Source organism: Stegastes partitus, unplaced genomic scaffold (assembly GCF_000690725.1).
Source record: "Stegastes partitus isolate 25-593 unplaced genomic scaffold, Stegastes_partitus-1.0.2 Scaffold2328, whole genome shotgun sequence".
Lineage (NCBI taxonomy): Eukaryota > Metazoa > Chordata > Actinopteri > Pomacentridae > Stegastes > Stegastes partitus.
Window position 1 is genome coordinate 44204 of NW_007580059.1, and position 917 is coordinate 45120.

Genomic DNA, 917 nt, shown 5'->3' on the forward strand with positions numbered 1-917 from the left:
CTTGGAGAAACCAGTCAACTCTACACACATGATCTACAACAATGTTACAAGCTGGTCAGGTTGTGGTTCAGACCTGGTCTAGTTCGGGTCTGGTTCTGGTTTGGGTCCGGTTACCTTTGGGTAGTAGATGGCGGAGCCGCTGCTGCAGAACCTCTGGCTGCCCGCCTGGTTCCGGTGGGTCGGCTGACCCGTGGCGCTGCAGAATCTGTTGGTCTGATGCCAGCGTAGCAGAGCCTGACCCTGCAGGACAGAACGAGGTCAGAACCAAAACACAGGTCAGCGATGACGGAACAGTTATGGACCAGGACCGTTCGGAGTCTGACTGCAGTTACTCACCTTGGCCACCAGAGGCGCCTCAGCGCTCGTTAGAAGAAAGAAGGCTTTCCTCAGATCCACAAAGGTTCCACCACACTGTTCTTCTACTGCTGCCTGATCCAGTTCTCCTGAACACAGACCAGAACATGACCAGAACCTCTAGAACTTCCAGAGACAGTGTAGACATTCAGGAACTCATCACAGTTCCTCTCAGCTGTAACCTGGATTGACTGTGTTCTTACCAACGTCCAAACAGAACTGAGCCTGGTTCTGCTCAGAACAGCCAATCAGAACCGACTCCTTCAACAGAGACTCGTCTGAACCGAGTTTCTTCAGAATCGACTGCAAGTCTGAAACAGAAAACACCAGGACTGTTAGAAGGTTCCCCCCCGAGGTTCTGGCTGAGGTTCTCCATTTGAGGTTCTAGGTGGGGTTCTGTACCTGAGCCGGTGAGTGCTGATGTTCTGAAGGTTCCTCTGTCGGTGCGTTGCAGCAGCGGAGACAGACTGTGGAACAGGAAGATGCGACCGCCGTGCAGCGCTGCAGCGCACGCATCATCGTCCGCCTTCAGCCGGTTCACCAACCTGAGAGAACCATCGCAC

The 917-nt window shown here is 53.9% G+C and overlaps 1 protein-coding gene across 1 annotated transcript in view; it reads right to left on the reverse strand.

Moving 5' to 3' along the window:
• Nucleotides 1–917, reverse strand: part of nudt13 (nudix (nucleoside diphosphate linked moiety X)-type motif 13) — a 4572-nt gene that overhangs the window by 2723 nt on the left and 932 nt on the right. The window contains exons 2-5 of the mRNA XM_008304812.1: nucleotides 757–899; nucleotides 529–665; nucleotides 337–474; nucleotides 115–240 (exon numbers count right to left, since the gene is read on the reverse strand). Of these exons, the coding sequence (XP_008303034.1) occupies nucleotides 115–240; nucleotides 337–474; nucleotides 529–665; nucleotides 757–899 (544 nt within the window). The remainder of the gene's footprint in view (nucleotides 1–114; nucleotides 241–336; nucleotides 475–528; nucleotides 666–756; nucleotides 900–917) is intronic.